The sequence below is a fragment of the Mixophyes fleayi genome, chromosome 11 (assembly GCF_038048845.1).
Source record: "Mixophyes fleayi isolate aMixFle1 chromosome 11, aMixFle1.hap1, whole genome shotgun sequence".
NCBI lineage: Eukaryota > Metazoa > Chordata > Amphibia > Anura > Limnodynastidae > Mixophyes > Mixophyes fleayi.
This window is the reverse complement of record NC_134412.1, coordinates 39,835,869-39,861,452: the sequence shown is the minus strand read 5'-3', so window position 1 is coordinate 39,861,452 and position 25,584 is coordinate 39,835,869. Positions and strand designations below refer to the sequence as shown.

The window sequence follows — 25,584 nt, the reverse complement described above, 5'->3', positions numbered from 1 at the left end:
TGTCACTCAGGCATGAATGACAAGATCCTAACTTCGGTCTGATGATTACTTCACATATTGTCAGAGAGGGGTAATTGTAAAACTGCATTTTCTACCAGTCCCAATCAACATATAAAACATTCCGGTCAGATGTCTGCAGTGTCATTGCTCACAGTCCTGACTCCAAATACCAAAAGGGCTCTGCAGTTTTTTGGTGCATCTGGGAACAGAATTTCCTTCTGCGTGCATAGTTCTTAATGCTCTACTGATCACTATTTTGAGATCCATCCACTCACCCTTCACTGTATGTGAACACAGTGCGGGACAATACACAGCAGGTGGCTGTACAACTACATCTAAGGTATCCTAATGGTAGACATTTAATATAAGGCGACTCGAACTTTTATGTTATATCAAAGAAAAAATTGAATTTCAAGCTAATTAAGACATTGGGGTATATTCAAATCTCGGCGGAAACGCTGAAAATCTCGCGGCCCGCGCTCGATTACTGTTATTACGGTAATCGTGCGTGGAAAAACAGTTAATACGGTAATTTACTCGCTGGATTTCAGCTCGCAGCTCCCTGAGCCGTGAGCTGAAATCCCGCTACATATTACCGTATTAATTGTACTAGTTTTTCCGCAGTGCAGAAAACTAACAATTGAATATGCCCCATAGAGTTTGTCACTCAACTTTATTGACTAGACTTACTCTTTAATTTGGATCTTATGAGCATAATGTTTGCCAAATGTGTCCACTCCAATTAAAGCTTATTTAAACAGATACATAAATGAATTATGTGCAGAGGGAATGATCCTTTAGACTCCATACCCTGCAATTTGTAATGTATGTCAGAAGGAAAACTATCTACTTTCCACTTTTATGCTAGATAAAAGTCGCTGCACAAATTTACAGTACAGTACAGTACAGTGCCACTGTATGTTTTCTAAGCCAAGGTTTACCATTTGCTGCATCTGCTTTCCCAATATGTATAAACCCATATGTGAAAACACGTAATATGATAAGTACCAAGTATATAAAGTATATACAAACCAAGTGCAACAATAGCCACTTTCCTATGCAATATTTCCCGGCTTTCAAATAATATGAAAAGAACATGTCCAGCTTTACCCTAAAAGAAACATTTTAATGAATTGATAAATATTTTACAGAAATATTGATAAAATAGTCGGTGCTCACAATTCTAAGTGAATTATTTTTTTAATTTGCAGAGTTTACAACATTACAAACTGAGCTTTCTTTCATGCTGCCTTGAGAAAACACCATTGGAGGTGTGATACAACGGTTGGCTAAGGAGCATATATTATCTTGATCAGTCTGGTTGCCATACTGTAAATTATGCAATGGAATAAGGATTCCCTTTTATACTTAGACTGGAGGTTTCCCTTTTTTCTTCTTCTTTTTAAATTCCCTAAGAATGAATACTTGTGAGGATTACCAGTAATTGTAGAGGGTGCATATATAACAGTGCAACACAGCATGTAATAATAGTATTACATTTGCCATCATTTCACCAATCCAGTTAATCAACATAGAGTTTACCATCTTAACACATTGCTCTTTCTCGCCCAGGGCACTAAAATTTATAGTTACGGCTCTGCTTGTTTTTCTGCCGGATCTCTTGCTCCAGCTACAGGGCTAGTCTAAGTCCTGATCAGTAGTGATGACAATCTTGTATGCATGCTAGAACATGTGTTTGCAATCAGGAGCAACTTTAAAAATGTATTTTCTATGTTAAGTACACATTAAGAACATCCCAATAAGTGTATTTCATGGGGGGGGGGGGGGGGGTATTAAAAAAACAAAACATCTTGTTTTGTTTTTTACTGTTTTATCCCTAATGCCTATATTATTAATAGGTGACATTCATTTCATATTTTTTTCTTTTTTCTGTGGGTTCTTTTGTTCTTTTGTGAATTTATAATCCACATAGGTATTGGACGTATCATGCAGTGTCCGTTCCTTGTTGAATTTGGAAGTACACAAAGACGATTTACGTGCGTTTTCAAACAAACGCTGGTTGCGCTCAGAATGCGCGCCTTGATGAATCTGGTTAAGGGTCTTACTCATTAAGCATAATTTAAAAAAAACACAGACCCAGCAGTGTAAATACCATCTGCCCATAGTTTTCTGCAAATATTCCCAATGCTGGAGTCTGCATGTCAAAATGATGCAAATGGTGCAAAAAAAAAAAGAATCAATGGATGGAAAGGGAACATTTATGGGTCTGTCCTCTGGATTGTGGAAGACCTTAAGAGCCTTCTTCACCAGCGAAAGAACTGTCTTTTTACCAGTTCCCGGTGGGGGTGGAAACCAGGCCTCGGCCTATTCTTTCAATGGTGCATTTCTAGATATATTTCTGCCAATATAAAAAAAAAAAAATACTACAATTTTGAAATTATTAAAATGACCTATGTAATTAAGACACTCTTATTTTTTTTTTTGCGATATAAATGAAGTTTACCAGAGCAGTATTTGAGGAGAAAACAAGAAAAGTTGAAATTACTGAAGGGGTGATCCTAAAATGATGGTAGGTTGGACTTTTAAGTGATGTTTTTATGGTTTTTGCACGTACATTTCAAGATGGACCCATAAAAGGTAATGCATAGCATTGTTACAGGTGCAGTTCCAATATCCGGAACATGAGTGTGGTCCTTGTTATGTGCGAAGCGGAAATTTAGATGCATTTCTGCATTTTTAATAAATGAGCATTATTTTTGGTATGGAAGGTATTAAAAGTTGCACAACTATGAATGTAAATGAAGGAACTGACATTCCACCTAATTCTTCAATGAATATTGAAATATTCAGTAAATATATTTTACAGCTGAAACAACTGGCTGTCTGTAATTGTGATGGAGCTGTTATTTTGTTTTTGTAGAAGTGTTGTAACTTTCCAGAAATATGAACACACGTGTTTATTAAACAAAGAAAACCTTACAACAAGTCTTTTACTTTGTACCAAACAGATGCATTCTTTTTTTTGACAATAGAAGGCTAAGGCTAAATCAGGAAAAAGATGCAACATTCTTTATGAAACAATAGAACAATATTTCTTACATTACTTGGAGCAAACAAAATAAATAGTTTTACTTAACAAATTATTTGCAGCTTAAAGCCAACCTGCTCTCCCAACCGGGGAATTGCTTTTATATGGGTTCTGCATATCAGGATGCAGAGCTCAAAGGCTTGATATAATAAGATAGTGACATTAACAATAAAGTAAAAAGGACAAAATATTAAGCAAACCAACATACTGAAAACAGTCTTTATTTTCCATTGAAAGTTCCACATTTCACCCCTTTATTTTCTAGCCTGCTTGCTTGTGAGCTTAATGCGACTGCTTTAACATTTTTAAGTGGCAACCTAAAAATGCAGTATGAGGTCATTAAGAGTAATGGGTTTCCTTACAGGTGACAGTGTGGTGTGTACATTGTACGTCAGAGGGAGCAAAGCTGCAGTCACTAATGTCATGTTTGGGATTCTGCTATGACTAGCAAAATGACGAGGCCTGGTTACAAACCAAACTAGAAGAATACAATGTAACGGAACAAAGTACTTCCAATAGAAACAGTCATTGTCATCAAACCACTGGCTACGTTATCTACAAATCATTATCCAGTCACATGAAATATATTTCGTAATTAAATCAAGAACATCTGCTTCAATTTCTATTTCACCATCATCAGTTTAGAAACAGATGTTTTATGGACACAGTCCAGCATCAGATCAGTGTATATTATACATATCTCATATTGAATAATTGCATCCTATTACCTGCATGGCACTGTAGCTACCTGCATATGCTAAATGCATTATACACATACATTAGCATTTTAAATAATTGGCTAGCAAGCAGAATGCAGAATGAATTTCCGTTATATAATCATCATCAGCCAGAGATTGCAGAGAAATAGCATGTTTACCTGTTCACTGCACAGGATCCTGCCTCTGGGTAGTCTGTTAATTAACTTTCTCCGCAATAAAAGAATAAAAAGACAGATCTGCCGGCTCAGATTGGGACTTAGAACTTCTGCAATGCTAGTATGTCATTACGTCTAGCTATGAGTGGAGATAGGGCAGGGGGACTGCACTGCTGGTGCTTCTACTTCTCTGCCCCGTGGCCGGCGCAGCCCCTTGTGGCAATGAAAGACATCTACGTTACAGGCCGAAGTTGCAGCTCCCGTTACTAGGGAGCCATGAATTCCCCGGCAGGGGGGCGGGACAAACCCATACTGACAAATTAAGAGGCAGAGTGTGTGCAGTGCGAGAGGACGGACGTGACTAACAGCCAATAGGAATGTGGAAAGTGACACGGGATTGCGGCATGAGAAAGGTGACAGTGTTTTTGCAGCGGTGGGCTGGGCTTTACAAGGCGCCGTTGCACGTTGACGGGAGGTGGACGGCGGAACGCAGCTGGAATTGGACACTGAGGTTTTTCCGGCAACCGACATCTTGCTGTTAACGAGTGTGATGAGGTAAAGTGATTGTCACCATTGAGGAGGGGCGGGCTCTGTCATGTGTGTAGGTGACAGGTGTTCAGTACCACAGTGGGAAGGCGTTGGGAAAGAAGCCAATAGTAGCGCTACTGTCTCACGCCCCCTGGAACAGCAGGGAATAATAAGCCCCGCCCACTCACATAGACTCCGAGCAAGTCGTGACGTGGATGTAGGAAGCATGTTGGAATTCTGGTGGGCGTGGCCTGGGAGTTATGAATGGGGCATTGTTTAGGTTGGAGAGAGGTATAATACCATCATTGTGTACTGGACACTCAGGCAGATTCCAGAGTGTTGGAGTGGGCTGCACACGTCATGTACAGTAATTATAGGTGGCATGAGTGGCGTAGATAAGGTATTCTGGTGCTAGGTCAAAGTCAACGAAAAACAAGCAGTCCTGAACCAGTGAAGTATCTGGGAGTCACGTCTATAACCAGTAGTCAAGTCACTCCTAACTACAGTGTATACCAGTGGTGGGCAACAGGTGGCCTTCTGAGCCGTCACCTGGCACAGCCAGCTCCTTCCTGCTTTATGGTCAGATTTGTTTGTTATAGCTTGTAACACCTATTTAAAATCCATGTTGACATGTTATTACAGATGGGCGTCTCTGAATAAATGTATTATATTAACTTACTAATGATATTAAGGGTAATGTGGCCCTTTTGAAGGTTGAAAGACTGCACCATGCAGCCCCCAAAGTGAACCAGGTTGCCCATCAATGTTCTGTACTCAGTGACAATAATAATACTATTCTCTTTAATAGAATACAATCATTAGATGGTTCAGATGTGGAATAATAATGTATAAAGCAATAGTGGTAGAGTTATCACAAAATAATTACAGACAACAGTGCAGGGGCGGACCCAGACATTTGCCCTACCCGGGGCGATCTTAGGGGGGCCGATTTAGGCCCCGTCCCCTTTCTGTGTTCTAAGGCTGCCGGCGGCTGCACAGTATGTGCAGGTCCGTTCAGCAGTGAAAGTGTGCTGTCCCGCTGCTCTGATTGTGTTTAAAACACAATCAGAGCAGCCGGGCAGCACACTGTCACTGCTGAACGGACCTGCACAGTGTGCAGCTGTCCCCCCCCCCCCCCCCTGGATCCGCCACTGCAACAGTGTTATATGTATTGCAACTGCACATATCTTGACAAAAGTATACAAGTGGTGTAATAAAGCTGGGTACACACTACAGAAATTTTGACCGACTTTTTATGCCAAGCGATTTTACATGCGATCAATGGTCCGATTGCTCGGTCCATGGACTGCATACACACTAGCCTTGTTTAGGACGATAAAGGGAAGAGCGGACGTCCCTGTAGCGACTTTTTACAGCCATGTTGTCGTGAGCAATGACTGTAATTTCGTACTCACTGTTGTGGATCGTTTATGGAGCGGAAGTTTATACACACTACACAGCGGAAACGAGATTGGAACGAAAATATTAAACGGTACGACCAACCAAATGAGGCGATAATCGTCCATTTGGGCAGACTTTCGACCATCGTGTCACTGCACACACTGATCCGACTTTTGAACGAGCGGTCGTATGTCGGCTGTTTGAGCCGATTATTGGACGAAAACAGTGTAGTGTGTACCCAGCTTAAGATCTTTACATTGAAGACACATTAGCACCTGGGATCTATTTACTTAAAGTAGCTGCAGTACGTGCAGCAGGAAAAACAACTGCATGTAACAGCTCTTGGGGCTCCCTCGAGGGTGAGGGGCCAGCTAGGAGAATATAGAAATGGGCAATAAATAAAGATCACCATCTTTAAATCACAATTAATGGGGTGCGTTGGTTGGAGGACTAACCATGTGATTGATATTCAAAGCCCCTTAATTCCAGAAATTTTCAACTGGGACTCTCCTAGAGGGCATAGCATATTCCTCCCCGCAAAATGAACTAACTTTCTATGGACGCTCATTAGGTGCTGGTAATTGTGTGTTGTACTGTACTTTCAATGAGATGCCCTTTACTCTTTATAAATGTGCTTTATGGGCAGGGTAAGACTGGGCCCACTGCCCAGTCTTACCCTTAGGTGGGGTGGGTTACCTTAGGCTGGGTCACTGGGCCAGTTGAATTTTTTTTCTTTAAAATGTTCCTAATTGGCTGTTGTGTCGAGTCTTGCCCATTGGGCTAAAATTTGTCAGACCTCCCCTGTTTATGGGAAAGATAAATGAAGAGAGCTGTGAGCTGAAGACAAATGTTGGAAAAAAGAAACAGACATGATGCAGAAGGACAGGGGGAAAATGGAAGAGACATCCTTGTCTCTGTAAATCCTTGTACAGAGATGAGGCAGCGGGCAGAAGGGGTGGAGAGATGAGGGAACACAAACAGTGGAAATGAGAAATGGATGGAAGCTAAGTAGGTGCAGCACACACTATGTGTGTTGGTTGTTTTTACGGTTAGTGGCAATTTTGTGTATTTAGCCAGATAGGAGTCTGGTGCAGGAAATCTTCAGCTATGATACTGACATATTTCTGAATCCACCATTTAGGGTGGGCCATCGTAGCTGATTGATGGGCTACTCAGTTATCCCTATCCCCAGGCAAAACAGTGCTATAAGATCGTGCTAATGCTCAGTTTTTGCTGTTATTAATTGTGCTTTCTCTTTTAGGGGCACATTTATCAAAACTCGCAAAATATGAAAAATAGTTTTCAATCCTTATCACATTGATAAGGATTGAACTATTTCTCATATTTATTAAAAAAGCAACACAGGAACAGCAGTTCTGAATAACTGCTGTTTCTGTGAAGTGGAAAACATACTTACCATTCAATCTTCGTTCCCGAAGTAGCATGCGATGAACGGGGCTCCTCTTCTGACTCCAGTGCGCATGCGCCAAGTGAAACCCTCGGGCATGCGCACAGACATCTCTGCTCTCGCTCTGCAACTATAGTTGCAGAGAGCGAGCGGTGAGTGACAGGGAGGGATCATGTGATCCCTCCACACATGCGCTGTTCAGAGCACAACTGACAGCCCTGAAACTTTTCATTTATGATAATGTACGCCAGCTTGAGTTTGCGTACATTAACATGTTTGAAAAGTTAATTACATTTATTGTTAAATAGCGTTACTGAGCACTCCCCATACATTGTTATGGGGAGTGCTCAGTAAAACGATAGGAGATGCAAAGCAGCAGATATCTATGATCTCTGCTGCGATGCTACTATCATAAATAGCAAATTAGTGTTTAATAACAGTTTTCGGGGATTTTACAGGGGGGAAACCTTTGATAAATAGGCCCCTTAGTCTGAGAGAAATTTCCAGTCAGACTCTCAATCCTGCAAAAGTTGGCACAGATTGGTTTCCCATGGGCGGTTTCAAAAAAAGATGTGAGTGTGCATGAATGCGCTCAGTGACCAAATAGGTGTTTATTAGTGATGGACAACCTATTAGGGCCTCGTATGCTGCTCTCTAATATTGAGAAAGGCCACACATTACTTTTAATTTTGATAATAAGATGCTACTGTACATTAATTCAAAGAAAGAGGCACCAAGTAACAACATATCACCAGACATTCTAATGTAAGACGAACACGTGTTATAAGCTATAACAAATAAATCCAACAATTATATGTGGTCAGATTTTCCACCAGCTTTTGAAAGCTAGGTGTAAACTGGTACAGACACAAAGCAATTGAGCAGTGAGATTTCCATGCATTAACTTGTTTTATTTAATATGCACCATAATAGAGAATACCTGCTTTCGTGTAAGTGGAACCAAAGATAGACAATAACATTACATCACGTCGATACATAAAAGAGCTTGTCTAAAAATTCTTTACCTTGCTTTAATGAAAAAGCATTAATCACACACCTCTTCTCTGGGAAAGAAGGTAGGTGGCCATCTGGTGCAGACTTCATCTACCTCCTCCTCTGATCTCAGATATGCTGCTGGTGCTGAATGACCTCCTTATGTTGGGCAGAAGAGGTTACATGATCTGGTAGTTCACTGCTCTGGACAAAGAATAAGTTTAGTCTTCTTCTCTATTTCATGACCTGACAAGATTCAACTTCTGTTTTAACAACCCTTAGAGTAAAGAACCTCCTCCTATGCTGATGGTGAAACCTTTTCTTCTGTTCACAAATGATGACCCCTTGTCCTCTGTGTGGTTCTTTATTGGTATGAAAAGTTTATTAAAGTATTTTTATTGACCTCATTAAAATGCATAGTGTTGACTACCCTTCAATGCATACCCCTTTTGTTTAAACAAACCCACATATACAACCATAAAATAAAGACACGGACACCGACTTAAGTTTGGAATAAAAAAGGTCCTTTTATTACATTATTATTTGTTTTTAAATTATTTTTTATTTTATTTTATTTTATTTATCTTTATTTTATTTTATCTATCAATACTATCAAAAGCTATAAACAATTTGGACCTTTTTCTTTATAGAGGTGGCGAAGAGCAAGGGCAGCCAGCTAAAAAACCAACATAAGCCAATACGGTGGAAGATCGCCTCCTTTCCACCAACCCAGGTTAACACCTTATCTATTGGCCGGTACTATACACTATAGATTAACTCAATACCCTCTGAACTCAAACTGGTCAAGCCCTTTCTAGGCAAAACCTGATACTCCTTACTATAGTATCAACGAGTCTAATAACATTGAGGGAACCAATCTATATCGCCAACACATTAAGTACCGTATGTTTAACAACCTTATGACTGCCATGCTCTCCTGCCAAAGCCGAGTGCCCTACGGACCACGCGGCCCGCCACCTAAAGAAAGAACTAAACCCTTGAGCTCTGAAAAAATCCTCTCTATGAACAAAACCGTTCCTTCTAGCGACAAATGAACCCCATCCGCTCTAAAAAGATGCCTCTTGTCCACTGTTAACCCAGGATGACTAATGACAACCCCCTTTAAGCCCCTAATGTTCTGCCTCGCGTATCCGTTTACCTTTTTAACCACCTTTATCAATGTGGCCGGGGGAATAGATGACCTCCAGGACAACCGAGGTATTATGTTAGACCAACAAATCTTCATTGAAGGCCAACGGGCATGTATTTGCGCGAGATCTTCCCGAATGTTAATGATTAAATCAAGGGATTTGCCCTTTCCTACATCATTACCTCCCAAATGAACGACCACTATATCCGGGGTACCGTGCTCTTCTATTTCTTCCCCTAACGTGGGAATCAAAGCCGCCCATACCATGCCCCTTTTACCCAACCAGCGGATGTCAACTGGGTGTGTGAAACCGGACCACCTCTCCGCTATCCTGTGTTTCGCCGCCCAAAAGATAAACGAATGACCCACGACCCATATCCTTGTCTTCTTCACCGAAAAACCTAAAACAAAATGAATAGTCTCATCAATCATAACCGTATCTGAGAAATGATCCACCAAACAACCGTGTTAAAAAACAGAACTATATTATTATTTTATTTTTATTTCAATTTTAACAACTCGCTGAGGTATCCCCTCCCTACCAGAGGGGCCACCCCAACTAAATTTGAATATTGGAAAGGGAAAAAAGATCCTATCTTTAGCTCTAAAAGCAATTGATTTTATCTATTTTGTCTCGTTTATTGACTGATTTATTTATTTATTTTTCTTAAACTGAAATTATCTTTATTCTTTAATTCTTAACAAAATGAAATGGAAAATTGGTAACCCATATGAAGGTAAAAACCCCTTGTAAACCCCGGGAGGCACACACACTAATCAGGCCTTGCCAAGGAAAACAAGAGGAAAAATCCCTCCATGCCCCCGTTTAACACAGCGAGCAGCATAACCCTGGGTCACCAAGTGATAGATGAGAAAAGAAGAGATGAAAGCGATAAAGAACCATGAGAGACATAAGGAGAGAACATGACCATATATATATAAGAGCCCTTACAAGGCTCATTTATCCGGCCGGATATATTTCTTATAGGCCGGTGACTTCCATCTCCCTAGCGCTTGAATCTCATTGACAGATGCCCCTCTGGCTGCAGCGGCGGTGGCCGCCCCTATTCTGAAAGAATGCGTGCCATATTCAACAGGGTTAAGGCCAACCTCCCCAAGGGCCCGTTTTAACAAAGCGCTAAACTGAAATTTAGTTACTGGCGTATTGTCCAAATGACTTAACCACAAACCTTCCCCTGGGGGGCGAATTTTAGCGAATTGATTGGCCAGCTTGACCGGGCATATGAATGTTTCCTGCTGCTCCGTAATCGCTAACCAATGACCTCTGCCTAACTGATTCGTTTTGGACTTGACTATCTTACAATGTATCACATTAGTTTGTAAAATAACATTTCTAAACAACAAAGCTCCCCCTATGTCATTCTTAGATCTGGCTACCAACTCACTAACCCTAAAGGCTCCGTGATACGCCATTGAAAAAGCCAGCCCAAATAGCAAAGCCTCGTAATCATCTGTAGCTAAATTACGCAACACCGCAATCAATCTGGCTAAAATTTGCCCGTCAATCGGCCGGCGAGTGTCACTAGTTATAGGCTGAATCCTGGACCATCCCTTCAGTGCTTTAGTTATGATAAATGACTTTGTGGGATCCTGCGCGCTGTTCAACTAAGCCGTGAATGAAATACCAGCCAAAAGGGACCCCATCTTTGCTCTAGAAACCCCTTCGTTATAACACTTCCACATAAAACCCGTAATGGAGGGAATCTGACCTGAAGTGTCGCTGTTGCAAGATGCGCAGTAACTTAACCAACGTTCCCATGCCCCTTGATAACACTGTCTAGTTGTCGGAGCCAAGGACGCTTCTGCTAGCCACCTTATCCCTAAAGGACCATCTGCCAAACATATGGAGGACACTGTAAGCCGGTTAAACTTGCATGTGGAGCCAGCGATCTGAAACGCTGCCATTCAAAACGAGAAAGAGCATCAGCTATTTGGTTATCCACGCCAGGAACATGACCTGCCCGAAAGGTAATGTCAGACTCTAAACACCTCAACACCAGGACACGGAGCAAATTAATCGCCGTGCGTGAGGAGGCGCTTTGCTTGTTAATAGCCTGCACCACACCTAAGTTGTCGCACCAAAAAACCACGCTCCTGCCGCGCAACCGGACAGCCCACAGCTCCAAAGCCACAACGATGGGAAACAACTCTAACGTTAACAGATTTCGCACCAGGCCTTCGGATCTCCATGACTGCGGCCAGGGTGCCGCGCACCATTCCCCTTGGAAAAAGGCACCAAAACCTTTTGAGCCTGATGCGTCTGTATGCAAATCCAACGATGTACTAGCTACTGCGGGTGCTGGCCATACTCTTACACCGTTAAAAACCACTAGAAAACGACTCCATATGCCTAGATCCTCCCTAATCTCTGTCGACAAACGCACCTGGGAATGGGGACTACGCAAGCCTGACGTTGCTAGCTGAAGCTTCCTACAAAATACTCGGCCCATGGGTATTACTCGGCAGGCAAAGTTGAAAGAGCCTAGCAACGATTGAACTTTACGCAACGTGCAAGATGGAACAGCCAAGACCTCTCGTATCAGGGATTGTAACTTAGCCACTTTATCAGATGGTAAACGACAACAACCTTCCAATGTGTCAATTTCGATACCTAAAAACCTCAGGCATGTGGCCGGGCCCTCCTTTTTGTCTGCAGCTACTGGCACCCCCATCACACAAAATAATGCTTGCGCAGCATACAGTGTTTCCTTACAACTAGGGGAATTAGCCGGACCTATAAACAGGAAGTCATCCAGATAATGCGCAATGCCGCGATGTCCCATCCCTGCCCCGATACACCAATGGAGGAATGAACTAAACGCCTCAAAATATGCGCATGATACTGAACAGCCCATTGGCAGGCACCGATCCACATAGTAATGGTTCCGAATTCTAAAACCCATAAATTTAAAGGACTCTGGATGCAACGGGAGGAGGCGAAAAGCCGATTCTATGTCCAACTTAGCCATAAGCGCACCATTGCCAAATTCTCTCACTAGTGCTAACGCATCATCAAAGGACTGGTACACCACTGAGCTAATTTGGGGGTCAATTGCATTATTAACTGACTTACCCGCCGGGTAAGATAAATGCTGGATTAACCTACATTTTCCTGGGGCCTTCTTAGGTACTATTCCCACCGGGGAAATGACTAAGTCTTGAATGGGAGGGGATGAAAAAGGACCCACCATGCGACCAAGGCCTATCTCTTTACCTACTTTTTCCGCTAGGATGTCGGGGTGTACATACGCTGAGCGAAGGTTTCTGGCGGCAGTACCCGCCACCCCACTATTTATGGGAAGACGAAAACCAAGGCGAAAACCCTCCCTAAGAAAAGAGGCCTGCGCCGCATCTGGGTAAAGGGCCAGCCATTTGCAGAGGATTGGGAATATAATGGGGGAGTCCGCTTTAGACAGTACCCCCCGCCCCTCCCCGTCCCCTACCGACTCCGACGGAGCCCCTAGGGCATTCTTTAAGGGGATGACTTCCTCTACAATTGGTGCAGACGTGTCTATACCGGCACGAATCCCCCCTCCCGCATGAGGAATTGTTAAAGGCGAAGCAACGGTTTTTGGAAGACTGGGGAGCACTTCGTCTCCCCCATACGGAAACCTGGCTAACTGAGGGGGACCGTACCCCATGCTCACCTCCCACACCTGGGCTCTATTTAACCTTAACCAGATCTCAACATCCTTAAAAGCCAGGGGCATATAAAGCTGACCGTGCACCTTCTCGCGAAACAGCTTATCGTACAACCTCCAGGTACCTGGGCGTTCACAACTATGCATCTCATTAATAAGGTGAAGATATTTCCATACGTCTATGATTGCATCAGGCCTAGTTTCCACATAACAAGCTGAGAAAACGCAATACCCTGTCAGCCAGTTCGAAAAGTTTCTGTATGTATCCTCCCCGACTCCCCCTCGCGCGCACGCAGCTGCCAACTCTTTTTGTGCGACCTTCGTCAGCTCAAATATATCAACATAATGGCCTTTCTTAATCTTGTGTCTCATGCTGCGCCTAACTCCTATCAACAATGCCGTGTTTTCACATCTAACCAGGGGACCTCCAGCCGGAGTGGCAGACGCTGTCTCCCGCCGATCTACGCTCTTCCTTTTAGTTCCCCCGAAGTGGGTGTTAAGGATTTTAATAAGCTTGCGCTGACCCTGCCTGGGGGAAGATGGGGCTGACTCATCACTGGTGGTGGCTATGCTTGAACTGGACATATAAGTGTTGCTTATAGTAGAACCATCATACTCACCGACCGCTTCCTGCGCCTCCTGCAGATCCAAACTCGCTCCGCCCACGCCCTCCGAAACGACTTGCTGCGACCTTTGTTGCCCTGTAGAGCTCCCTGCCGCCTCTTCCTGGTGCATCTGCGACCCCGTTCCGTCCATGTTCGCACGCCCTGTCCCCGAAGATGGTTGCGCCTGTGAAACTGGATAAGAAGAAATGTTAACATGTGGAAAAGACAGATTGCCCGCCTGCTGAGTCGGGACCCCATCCGGGGCCGAACCTGGAGGGAGAACCATGAGATGACCTAGAAAACCCGCCTGAGGGGGAACCCCTTGATCCCTATCCCCCCGTTGTCCGACAAGGGAAAGCGAATCCGTACCAGAAACGCCCGATATGTTAACCCAGGCGGGTTGAGGGTAAGAATGTAAGTACTGACCAGATAAAGATGGATAAGGGGCCGACCACAAGTTCCCTGCTTCAACTACAGACCCATAGCCCCTAGTGGGGTATGGTAATGACCAAGAGGAGGCAGGTCCCCCCGCCCTGGGTTGATTACCAAAATTCTGCTGAAGCGGCCATATAACAGCTGGGTCCGAGACCAGGGGTAGGGTAGCAGAAGGACAGACAGAAGGGAATTGTTGATAGGCTGCACCCCCGCTCCCGGGGGGAAACATAACCGGGGCAGGACCCAGCAACCCAGGGGCCCTATTAGAAGATATCACTGCCCCAGCCTGAGACACAGCGTCCCCAGAAAAAAGAAGGGGGGAGGGGGAGGGGGGGGGGGTGGGTCTCTGACCTGGGAGAGGGAAAGGGGGGGAAGGGAGTTGAGGGGCATCACCCCTTGGAAAAGAGGGAGGGGGAGGGATGGGACCAGCTGGGCCCCCATATGCGTGGTATTGGATGGTTGTCCTGAGAAATGTTGGCCGGAAAAGGGGGAGGGCAAAGCACCTGAAACCACAGCCCCCTGTTCCTGTGACCCCGGGGGAACGACAGGGTCAAGAATGATAGGCCCCAGGCCTCTATATGGGGACACCTGTGCCCGCTCTGCAGAACTCTGGACTCTGTCCCCCACAGATCCCACATCATTCACGGGGATACCTGCGGTGGAAATGACTGGAGCCCCGACGGAGGGGGATACTAAAGATGGCCCCCGTGTCCCAAAGAGCGCCACATGAGCGGGGGAAGGAGATCCCCTGCCCCTGGCTCTGGCAGACAGCCTGATCCTCCGCTTGCCTCCGGACACGAGTGGCCCTGGACCTCCTGACCAGACCCGGTCCCGCCCCGCGAGTAACGCTCGCGGCGGCCGGGCCACGTGACCTGCGGGTGGCCGCACCGCCGCTAGAGCGGGCGTCCCCGCCGGGAGAACCCGGAGGTTGTAGCTGACCTTGGTCAGAGAGGGGGGTGAAAACAGAAAGGCCAGACCGTATAAAAGGGGCGGAAAGCGCCGCCGGAGGAGGGGGGAACCAGCAAACCTGGCGGGGATAGACCGAGACCTTCTGGGCCGTGATGCTGCCATGACCGTGAACGGGTGTAGAGGGGGAAATGAAAGAAAACGGGGGTGGGAGGATGAATGGATAGAAAAGGGAAGACTAGGGCAGAGAAGGAAGGAGGAGAGAAAAAGGCACAAAAACCGTACAAGAGCACAGAGAACAAAACAAACAAGCCAGATACTAAGCCTGATGCTGCAGCTTCTCCGGATCCAGGAAACAGGAAGCTCTCTCCTTCTCACACTGCTTGATGTATTCTTTCCACGACACTCCCACATCCTTCCTATTGGCTGATTCCAACACTGACTTAAAACCCCCACCCAGTGGTAAGTAACATTATCAGTTTCACACCACATGATTTTAAACTCCCTCGGCTAATGGCCTCTCTCATAAATATATTTATACATATTCATTAGGTGACATCTAAGACACTTTCTTTCCAAAGTAACCAAACTTTGTTTTTCTAAACTCCCTTTATAATTGAACCTTTTCATTCCTGTCATTAATGAGATGGCCACCTCTGAACTCTCTTGAATTCTCCTTTGTCCTACTTGCATTGAGCTATCAATGTAAAGTCTAGAAGATGAAATGTAATTGGTGGCTTATATAATAGTGAAACAAAGTGCATCACATGGATGTATCTTCTTTTTTTCATGCCATGATTTGTCTCACTGTTAGGTGCTTTGTGCTGCTACTCGGCTTTCTGTCATCTAGTATTGCTAGTCTCTTTTCCATCTAGTGTTTTCCTCAATTGTGTTCTATTTAATGTGTACTTAACCAAGTATTAGCAGAGCCTAGGTGCATAACCCATACTTGCCAACTTTCTTTAGATGGCCTCCTGGAGATCCAGGAGACAGGGTATGAAGGGAGGGTGGAAGGGGGGAGGACACGGCAAATCGCGTCATTTTTTGCCCCACCCCAGTGACAAATCTGTAATTTTGTCGCAGGACGGGGCCAAAATGATGCAATTCACAGCAAATCTCATAATTTTGGCTACCGATTTGCAAGATGTGGGAGAAAGACTTGCCTGGTCTCCCGGAAGTCCAGGAGACCTACCCGGAATTCGGGAGTCTCCCGGACATTCCAGTACAGTGGGCAAGTATGGTATAATCCTACATTTATTTACATTCACTTGTACGTGCCAATTTCATTTATATGTCCCATTTATCACTACTTTTTGTCTTTTATCCTATGAGTTTTATCCAACCAGTTCTTCACTCATTTACATACTTCAACTAGATCTAGTATTCTTATCTTGGGTACCTGGCTGTTAGGTGGAAACATATTGAATGACTTTGCATAATACAAATATAGCACATAAATTGTACTCAATGATATAATTATATTTGATAGGCATGCACTGCTAATGACACATATATACTCCCACCCACATCATTCTGAAGTGCTTTTATTTGAAAATAATGAAATAATGCTGACAATATGTTATCACGTTCTTTTCTACAATGTTTTTCATAATTATAGCCATCAGAATTTACCTGTATCTGAAGTCAGGCTCATAGGTCTATAATTTAAGTTTGTTCTACTTTTAAAGATTGGTACCACTTACTCTTTCAGCCAATCTTTCGGCACTAACCCTGATATAAGAAATAGTGATCTATCGGTTACTGGATATAGTTCCTTTATCGGTCTTAATCTTGGCTAGGGATGACTGTACCTCATTCTTTATTAGGCAAGTAACATTTTCCTCCTCTGTGAAAAACCATATTTCAAGGTTCAGCTTTCTCTTTATTGTCTAATTATTTCTCCTAGTTTTTCATTTAGTTGCTTGATATTATCAGTTTTCTTTTTTTTTTTTATATGTTTGTGTACTTGAAAAATGTCTTTCTGGGCCTGATTCATTAACAAACACAAAAGGAGCTTAATGTGATTTTTTTTTTTAAAAACGTACATACATTGGGCATACGCACGTCCGTATTCAACAAGGAGCGGATATGAAGATACATCTGTTGATGAATACAGGTCTAGGTCCGCTCTGCTCTAACAATCAAGACACTGCAATCTTTACTTCTATCTTATTTACCTTATAGCATAGCAGCTGTCCATCAAGCCTATTTAAGGCACATTTGGGTGTGGCTCACAAGCCAGCCATTGCTAGATGTAAACCCCTATATCTGGGAGGTGGGTGCATCTGATTTTAACTGCATTTTAATGGTGTTTGAAGGATATAGGTCAGTGTAGGACCTGCATATAATGAGGTGCCCTTAACGCTGGGATGCAGGCTTAAATGTTTTGATCAAAATATGAACTAATACCTCAAGTTTGCATTATGCTAGATACACATAGATATGCAGTGTTAAGGATAAGTACTGACAACTGTCTTTTTGTTTTGTGTACATATATCATCATTTATTTATATAGCGCCACTAATTCTGCAGCGCTGTAGAGAGAACTTGCTCACATCAGTCCCTGGCCCAATCGAGGTTACAGTCTAAATTCCGTAACACACACAGACTATTGTGAATTTGATAGCACCCAATTAACCTACTAGTATGTTTTTGGAGTTTAGGAGGAACCTGGAGCACCCGCACAAAGACGGGAAGAACATACAAACTTCACACAGGTACGGCCATGGTCAGGAATTGAACTCATGACCCCAGTGCTGTAAGGCAGAAGTGCTAACCACTAAGCCGCCTGCATGGGCATTTCTATTGCTATGCAGCTGGTGCCATATACAATATGGGATATACCGAGCGCAGGCTTATTTTTTCTCTGGTTTTGTTTCAAAATATTACCTTATTTTCATAGGAGCTGTCCATCAAGCCTATTTAAGGCACATTTGGGTGTGGCTCATAAGCCAGCCCTTGCTAGATGAAAACCCCTTAACCCGGGAAGTGAGTTCTTCTGATTTTAACTGCATTTCAATGGTGTTTAAAGCATATAGTTTGGTGTAAGACCTGCATATGATGAGGTACATTATATGCAGTCTACCAGCTTCAAATGTTCTCTAAGCTATACTTCTAAAACTCATTTTTGTAGCTCCAGATGTATGGAAAGTATTTTGAATACTGTCCTTTGCCTATTCCTTCATTCCTATTCTGCTATCAAATTTTCAATAATTGATAATTTGATAGCAGACCAGTGTTCTGTCAAACCACCATCATCACCATTTATTTATATAGCGCCACTGATTCCGCAGCACTGTACAGAGAACTCACTCACAACAGTCCCCGCCCCATTGGAGCTTACAGTCTAAATGCCCTAACATACATACACAGACAGAGAGAAATACTAGGGTCAATTTTGATAACAGCCAATTAACCTACTAGTATGTTTTTGGAGTGTGGGAGGAAACCGGAGCACCCGGAGGAAACCCACGCAAACACGGGGAGAACATACAAACTCCACACAGATAAGGTCATGGTCGGGAATTGAACTCATGACCCCAGCGCTGTGAGGCAGAAGTGCTAACCACTTAGCGACCTTGCTGCCCGCAAATGCCGTGTCAAACTTAAAGGGATGCTACATTGCTCTGAGATCTCTGAGACATAGACTGATGAAATGAAGATAGAATCACATATGGCTAAAATATGGGTAATGAGAAGGCACAACACAGTAAATAAATTACTGTTCCACAGCCCTATACATTTAATGACACGCACAGTAACTGACAACACACAAGCAGTGGAGAGAATGTGTCCACAGCCTTTTATTTAATTCCATTTTCCTGAACCTAAAATTCAACATTGAAAATATTACCAGTCAAGGTCTCTACATCTATCGCTTATAAAATCACACTGCTCTTAAATTTGTCTCATCGTACGTACCCCATGACATGAGTGAACTGTTTTGCTGTTTTTCCCCCTGTAGTGAACATAGAGAAATAAGGCCTAATCATAACTGCAGTGTAAATATGGTATATCAAATGAATCCACTGATAAATTGAGCTACTAAGGTGTGAAGTCACGGGGTCTGTTGTGTGTTTACTTGGCCCTGCCAGCTTCTATGTTAAAATATAACAGCACCACTTTCAGGGGAAGCTGAGCGGCTTCAATAGCCCCTGGGGTGAGCTACATCCTGACATAGGAGAGTTTTTTGACACCTAATAACGCTGTACACAGCTTGTGGTCTTACACAAGGAGACCACGTGATGATTTGCTGTATCTTATATAGACAAATATAATTCAGTTTCCAAAATGCAATTTACAGTCAATATAATTAGTGATCAACCCTATATTCATAAATAGCATGACGAGGCAGCCCCCACTTTAAATAAAACTGTCTGCCAGGCAGCGAAGGTGAGGAAATCCGTTTTGGCTCAGCTGATCCATTAGACCTATGCTGTTTGGTATCTATAACTTCGTAAATTTATGTTGCATTTATTAATAATATAATTGTGTCAGTGTCGCACTCCCAGGAAAATTATGTTACATTTTAGCACTGGGACTTAAAACAGGTTAATTGTGGTTGCAAAATGTGTCCCAGGACCCCTTTTGAGACCACATCCCAGTAGGAGGGGGAAGGTGTAAAAAAGTATCTTTAAAAAGGTGAGAACATTGACAAGAAAGGGTCAGTCTTTTGGAAGTCAAGTATCATTGATAAGCTGTCCATCTTCAAGCCAATTTCCTTTGGTGCAGAGTATACCATTGTCTGTAAGTTATACTCTGAATTTTACCCCTTTATTTTACATGTTTTGCTATGTATGTCATGTCCATTGTTTATTAATTGGTTTTTTTTTATAACCTGTAAGCATTGTACTTTTTATATATTAAATCCAAAATTTAATTAGTGATGTCCTTATTGCTCTAAACTAATTCATTGCCGGTTTAGAAGAGAAAGATTGCTTGGCTGGGTTAACCCTTTAGATACCAGCATGTGAAGTGTTAACTATTTTAGCTTCCAAAGCACAGAGTGGGCGTAATTGAGTAAATAAGTCATAGGTTTGCTACGGGCCTTATACGTAGCTGGTGGCAATTGCGGAGAGGTGTGGAAGCGTGTGTCTGTGTTGGGAAAGGGAGCAGCTAAATCTGTAGTTTAAGAGAGAGGGGAGTACGAGGTTTAGGTTGGAAACCTGTGTGTTCCCTTACAGTCACAAGTGCGCAGATTGCGGTTTGTGACAGGCAAAGGTGGTCAGGAGCTGTATCTGGATAATAATGAGGTGATATATTGTTTGACTGTGAACATATGATAAGATAATAAATAAGGGAGTGGCTAAACTTGGCTATACCTGACACTTTTTTTTAAATATATGGTGTACTTGTCATCCAAGTTAGCTCCTTGTGGATAGGCAATCGGCCTAAAAGAACTATACGCCATAAAATATCCGCGCTTCTCCTTTAAGTGTTTCCCTGCTGCTTGAATAATATGTGTATTACAAACACATCTAGTAGTCAGTCTCAAAGTATAAGCGCACGGGACACTGAGGTAAAAATAAAGTAAAACAAAAACTATGCACACATGTTTATAATATGTGTTTTTGGACGATATAACATGTTTATGCTCCTTTGATGTGTTTATATATGGCACTCAGCGGTAGAAATGAAGAAGTTCTTACCCTATTCTTTCCCTGAGTATTTCTTGCACTTAGTCTTCCTGGTTGTTTCCGGCTGTATTGCCCTTGAAAGGAGCTCCTCAGGGGGATAAATTACTCACTACTCACTCAACATTCACTTGGTGCATCCTCCTCTGACCGGAGGGAAAGAATAGGGTAAGAACTTCTACTACATGTCTACTGCCAAGTGCCATATATAAACACATCAAAGGAGCACAAACATGTTTTTTATTGTGTGTTTTTGATCATATAACATGTGTGCTTAGTTTTTCTTTTACTTTATTTTTACCACAGTGTCCTGTACACTTATACTTTGGGATTGACTAATGGGCCTAAAACTTTTGGGGGCATTAGTATGAACTTCAGTACCCTTTATACCATGTAGGCATCACAACTTCACCCATTTACACCCATTTACTTTTTTCCAATTGATCGATCATTGACCTTCTTATAGCAATGGCTAACTGCTTTCCACTAAACCTAATATAACATTTTCAGTACTGCTGGCATAATATTAAGTCTGCTATCAGAGGATACCATTCTCCTTACATTAAGAGAAAAACTGTACTGCACTATGTACTGGCTACGAATAAATAAAATATTGTGAACCAAAACAATTATCGCAAAACCTTAATCAGCAAAAAAACCAGTAATGTTTCTTAAGAAATATTCAATTTTAAAAATAAATAAAAGATGTATTCAATACACATGAGCAAAGAGTTTAAAGCAGAGCGTATAAGTAAGTTACAATGTAGCCATTTTGGAACTCTTGTGGAGCATAAATAGCAGATGAAAAAGTTAATTAAGATTGCTTGCTGAACGATGTTATAATGCATTTATATGCTCGGAGGAACATCGGCCTGTGAAAATGTGAGGAAATGGTCTCACCCTAGATACATATTATCTCCGATCCCAATGTCCCACTAGCTGCAGATTTCAGGAGTCCATAAGAAATATCCAGAGCCTGTCGTTTAAAAGTAAATTAGAGTTGTTCCACGGCATCAGCAGAAAGTGCTTTTAGCACAGAAACGCGTCAAGACATTTGTTCTTTTATACACAGAGCTTAATAACCACTCAGATCACATTGGAACTTTATTGGAACCATACAACACTGCGAAGCTGTGGAACAATTCTGATTTACTTTTAGACAGTAGGATCTTGATAGCCCTCTGAGCAGATTAAACAATAGTGTTAGGAACAGCATGTAATTGTTGCTGCAGTTTTGATGTCAGCCTGAGATTGATCATATGAACTCCTCTCACCTGCAGCTTAATCTGATACCAGCCCTGATTGGCTACTACTGCTTTAAATACTTGAATCATTGCCGGTAACAGCGTACACACGCTTGCTTCTCTGTGCTCTTGTTCCTGAAAATATTCTGCTCCTGTCGGATGCTCGGTTTTGACCTGTGACCTACTGATTGTTTCCTACTACTCCACACTGCCAAGCTGTTATTCTGGTGACGGTTGGTAATACATCCTACTGCAACTCAGTATATCTGCTCAACCTGCTCCACATGCATCCTGCATCCATGTTCCCATAGAGATCTCTACTCTGCATCTTGCTACCAAGTCCTCTGTGGTGTTCCTTCATTGAGGTAAATTATTACTACTCGAGATTGAATCCTGGGGACAAGCGAGTACCGGCAAATATATCTGGTTCCATGGGATAGGGGGTTGCTAAAGGTGAAGTTCTTCTCTGCAACAGGTTCTGATAACTCAACCAGTAGTCGGATTTCTGGCAAATCAACCCCAACACAGTATTTATTGACAGCACTAACACACACTATATTAGTTACTACATTTGAATTATGTGGTTAAAATTCTTATAAGTTTGAAAACAGCTAAATTGAGTGACTATATCTGTCAGTTTATGGCTAGTATTATAATCTTCCTCTGGTAGTGTCATCCAAGATGTCAGTCTGAATGTGTAGCATAAAGGTGTCTCTTTTGCAGTATAAGTAAACTGTGCTTGGCTAGATGTTGTGCATCACTCATAAATGACAAATGCATACAAACAATTAGCAAATTAAGCACAGCAGATTGAGCGCACATAAATGTACTTCTATCAGTGCTTTCACATACCTCCACATGTCTGATCCTGTCCAACCCAATAGAGATGCACTTTCATAATGCTGCCATTAACTATCTCTATTGAATGTATGACAGAATTATTTGCGCATCAGCAAGTAATTTTTTATTTCTAGTTATATTATGTATGATAGCTTCACAACAGGAGAAAACGACATTAATAATGGCGCCACTGAAACGTCACTTGTAAAAATATATCTTAACTTGAGAGAGAAACTTAGGAAAGGAAAGGAACTTATTGGTGAGTAGGAGATATTATTGCTTGATTTTTTTTTTTTTTTAGGTTAAAATAATCCCTCAAGTATTTTATATGAAGGCAGAGATCTGTTGACTGCTATTACTGTTTTAGCTGTCATTGCACCATTGATTCAGTAATAAATCTAGATAACATTTTTGTTGCGTTTACAATCTTTAACCTTCTCTCATGTAAAATTTGCTGTCAAAATAAATGCATGTGAATGGGAATTGGTGTTAAGCTGTAAAAATGTCCCTTTAAATGGAACATACACGTTTAACTGCAGCAGTGGCTAAGTACAAAAATCCCACTCTCTCCTTGCTACCAGAAGGGTTTCACAAAGCAGTGATAACTGGAATGCTGGTGTAGCGTCTTCCCTCGCAGCATAACCATCCTCGTTAAGTCATTTTACAGAGAATCGTGAAAAACAACTTTTTTCGCACTCACCCATCACACACTCATACAAAGGTCCAAACAAATTTATATAAAACTTGCATCAAAACCCCGGCTTCGTCTAACCCAATTTTTAACACTGCATTTTATTTTACAATTCTGGCATATTGTTATGATACTCATAATCCCTTGGTGTTAAAATATTAAAATGTTGAGCCACAAATTAAAGTGATTCTTTATTGAAAGTTTTCTTGAAAAATTTTTGAAAACCTTTTTTCTTGTATTTATTGAAGATTGACATTGAAACGTTATGGACAATTACCTAGCAATGGTATATAGCAGCTTAACACCACCAGTCACAACAAGCTCTTCTTTGCTTGTGTGGATTATGTCCATGTAATTCATACTATAAAATGAAGTTTAATTATAATTACATAGCCTTTGAAATTGTGAAACCAGCTTACATCTCTAGTGGTTTTCAGTGAAAATATTTGTTTTTGGCGTGTCATCTGGCAGGTAATCTTCTCCCTGTGTTTATTGACTCTTGTTGCTTACGGGTAATAAACTCAGTACAAATATTTTCAGAGAGAGAACTCTCAGAGAGAAATGATGAAACTTGTTGAATTGTTCACATGATTTGTACCGTAGTACTGTATTTACAGCACTGCCCTACGCATTGTGTATAAATATGACCTAATTAGTGCACCCTATATGCTCAACCCTCTCCATCACCACCGACACCATTATTTGTACCGGGAAAAATATATGATTGTAAAGACCAGTTAGCAAAAACAGAAAACCAAAAAGAAAAATGTAATGAAATTAGCATAAAACTAGTTACATTCTGCCCCATGAACATTGCTAGTCTGTGTTAGGGCTAACAGCAAATGTCATAAGCTTGTAGAACATGCATAAGAGGTCTTCACCTATAGCCATAGACCTGAACACGCTCACAGGTACTCAGGTGCCCCCTGGTCTTAAACTCAGAGTAGTACAAGCTTACAGTATATATATTTACCGTAGTGCAGGTGAGGGCCTGATGGCAGAAGATAGCATAGTCCAGAACAGGCCAAGGTCAAAGGACAAAAGCAGGCAGCAGAGTGAGGTCCAGGCAGTGGTCAGAATCGGCAGAACAACAGAATATCCAGAGAACAGGCAGAGGTCAGGGTCACGAGCAATCCAACAGAGTCCAGGAAGCAAGCCAAGGGTCATACACAGAAGAGTCAATCCAGAGAATACAGGTGTAGAGAACAGAGCAGGTCAGCAGCCAGGAACTGACCGCTATAACCGGCAGGGAGGCCAAGCCCTCCTTGCCTTAAATACAAGCAAGAGCCATTAGAACCTGGAGGGGCACAGAAGGACAATCAGCCCCAACTGGAGACTAATTGCTCCTATATTGCGCATGCGCCCAGCTGGACGGGTCGCGGCGGTGTGTGCAGAGCACCCTGGTTGCCACCATGACTGGAAGTGACGCTCCGGGCGTCATGACGACGGCCGGGATGCGTCTGAGAGGCCAGATCGAGTCGCGGCGGATTGCTCGTAACGCTCTGTGCCTAGTATTCCTGCATTGTAAATACAGAGCCCAACTTTATAATTGCCAACATTTTACCATCCCCACCATGTCTTATTTGCTGTGTTTGATAATAGTGGATATTTCACTTGCACCTACAGTTGGGGGACATCGCACACTGTGGGGGTATAGAGGGCGCTGTGTGGAGTAAGGCACTAAAAGTCTGTATAGCCTGCTCCCTCTCATCTGTGCCTCCACGGGCTATCAAAAACAGTTTTTTTTAATAGAGTCTATGGTGTATGGCACATTTTTAGTTTACTCTTTTTTATTTAATTTTTTCTTTCTTAGTTTAGGAGTTTTTTTGGGGTTTTTTCAGCGGCAATCAATAGCTGAACGCTGCGGTGTGCAGTTAGGGAGAACACTTATAGCGCTTTAGGGTCACACCCCCTAACGATTGCCGAATCCTGGTTAAAGGGTCACCTAGCACCGAAACGGTCATCTAGGACCCATCCATTGCCAGGGCAGCGTTGCAGACCACCCCGGGGTCCATGGCTGCAGCAACTGGTCTCCCAGTCTGAAGTGTCTTAGCTGATCATGAGAAAAACTGGAAATTACATTAGTGGTGGATGCTAAGGTAGCAGGGGCACATCATTGGTGAGGGGCTGTCTCACTGATTGCAGCCCTCACCTGGTTGTATCAC

The 25,584-nt window shown here is 42.6% G+C and overlaps 1 protein-coding gene across 1 annotated transcript in view; it reads left to right on the top strand.

The window, feature by feature from the left end:
* Positions 1-3,955: 3,955 nt before the first annotated feature.
* Positions 3,956-25,584, top strand: part of IZUMO2 (IZUMO family member 2) — an 84,922-nt gene continuing 63,293 nt past the window's right edge. Inside the window, exon 1 of the mRNA XM_075191053.1 lies at positions 3,956-4,478. Coding sequence (XP_075047154.1) covers positions 4,474-4,478 — 5 coding nt within the window. The 5' untranslated portion in view covers positions 3,956-4,473. The remainder of the gene's footprint in view (positions 4,479-25,584) is intronic.